The sequence below is a fragment of the Hipposideros armiger genome, unplaced genomic scaffold, assembly GCF_001890085.2.
Source record: "Hipposideros armiger isolate ML-2016 unplaced genomic scaffold, ASM189008v1 scaffold_352, whole genome shotgun sequence".
Taxonomy (NCBI): Eukaryota; Metazoa; Chordata; class Mammalia; order Chiroptera; family Hipposideridae; genus Hipposideros; species Hipposideros armiger.
In genome coordinates, this window is record NW_017731702.1 from 1,757,760 (window position 1) to 1,759,847 (window position 2,088).

Sequence of the window (2,088 nt, forward strand, 5' to 3'; positions counted from 1 at the left end):
ATTAAAATAATTTTTCTAATTATAAAAACTATTTGAGGTGTATTTTTAGCATTCATTTTTATATTTCTGTGTGCATACAATGAAAATGTCATAATTCATAATAGTAGTGTCTTATTTCCTTTTGATGCTGATTTATATAATAAAATTATCTTTAACCATTTTTGTTTTTGTTTTATAGTTGGTACTAGAGGGCACAAAGTACAACTTTGTGACTTAAAGTCTGGATCCTGTTCCCACATTCTACAGGGTATTTTTTTATTTGTAACAACTACTTTGAGTAAACCATTCAATAAAAATAAACATTCCTAACAATGTATTCTTTGTAAGTAACATGACTGATGTATTTTGTGCTAGTTGTTAAAAGTCAACAGGGAAATAAAGATCCTTCTGTGCATTATTCTTATTAAACTGAACTATTGAGGAGACATTTATATGAACAGTGGCCATAGGGGAAGCTCAAAGGATGTGGAAGGTCTAACTGGAAACGTCGTGTTATTTCTGCATGCTAAAAGATAAACTACTTGTAAAACTTACATGAGTACAGTTGTCTCATGAGCCTTGTCTAATGTTGTTCTGGAGGAGTAAACATTCTTTAGATTTAGGTGCATTTATTCTCAGTAAAAATATTTTAGAAAAAGATACTGAAATAATACTTTGGTAAAAGTATATTAATTTAAATCATTTTTGCTACTTTTTAAATCAATATTAGACCATCTAATCCTAAACAATAAAAAGACACGGTATAATTCAGAAATATACATTCTTATTATACATAATAATTATAAACATAATAAATATATATGAAAAACTTGGTAAAATGGATAGCATTTGTTTTACATTATTATGAATTTCTATTAATATACGCTAAGTAGATGAAAATAACTGATTTGAAGAGTTCAGTTTTGTAAAAGTGAATTAAAATGATAAAATCACTTATCCTAGAACTTATTACCTGTGCTTTCTAGAAAAAAAANACTGGCCCTCATATGTGGGATCCGAACCGGGGCCCTCTTGCGTCCCAAGCCAGCTCTTAACCAACGTGCCACTCAGCCGGCCCTCAAAGCCTAAAATATTTATAACCCGACCCTTTACAGCAAATGTTTGCTGACCTCTAGTGTGGATCAACCTGAATATAGGTGCATAGAAGGCAGACATTTGCAGTCATCCAGAGTATAAGGCCTTGACAAGTGCAGCGATAGGACAAAAGAGTTGCAGATGTTGGTAGTTGAAATATTGTGCCTTGGAATCTAAGCTCAAGAAGGAATAGAAGGGAAGACAGGAGGAGTTACAGGAATTCTGAGTTTTATTTGGGTGTTGTGGAAGTGCTTGGGAACAAAAAAGTTAAAAATGATAGATAATTGTGATCATATATAACTGAAATGTATGGTTTTAAAGGTGGAGCAACTTTAGGTGATGGAAGTATCCTGGTGAGGTTGCTGAGGTTGTATGGAAATGAAAGGCAAAATACTGGCTAGGTCATCTGTGTAGGTGCCGAAGTCCCCGGAACGGAATAGAGAGGGAGATGGTGAACAAGTGGTTGTCTTTACTTAATCTCTGGGATTTATTAGAGAAAAACTGTTGTTTCTCATAAAAGGGAGAAAAGTGTTATAACGATCAGGATTTAAAATTATCAGTTTTTTGAGGGTGTTAACATTCCTATGTTTAAGTCAAATAAATTGCTGACTGTATTTAAAAATTGCTAACATAGGTAAATAGAAAATGTGTTGCTTTTGTGACTGTAATTAGAACTTACACTTTTAAAATGTCTTTTGATTATCAGACTGCAGATATATTTAATTTTGAAGAAACAGTTTATAGTCATCATATGTCTCCAGTCGCCACCAAGCACTGTTTGGTAGCAGGTTTGTACATGGATTCTTTTGTTTTTTAAAATATTGAAAACTTTCTCCCATTTAATGTCTACTTAGTTTTGATATAGACATTTTAACCTAGATGAAGATCACAATTCTTTTTTTTTTTTTTATAGACTTAAGTATAACAGATTTGGGACAGTTTAGGCACTGTGCTAGTGGCTAGGATTCAGAGATTGGGAGTTTCTATGAATTTGTTTGTTTTTATATTACACAT

General features: G+C 32.2%; 1 protein-coding gene across 1 annotated transcript in view; it reads left to right on the forward strand.

The window, feature by feature from the left end:
* ERCC8 (ERCC excision repair 8, CSA ubiquitin ligase complex subunit) overlaps positions 1-2,088 on the forward strand; it is a 45,696-nt gene that overhangs the window by 16,035 nt on the left and 27,573 nt on the right. Inside the window, exon 6 of the mRNA XM_019661541.1 lies at positions 50-247. Within this exon, the coding sequence (XP_019517086.1) occupies positions 50-247 (198 nt within the window). The remainder of the gene's footprint in view (positions 1-49; positions 248-2,088) is intronic.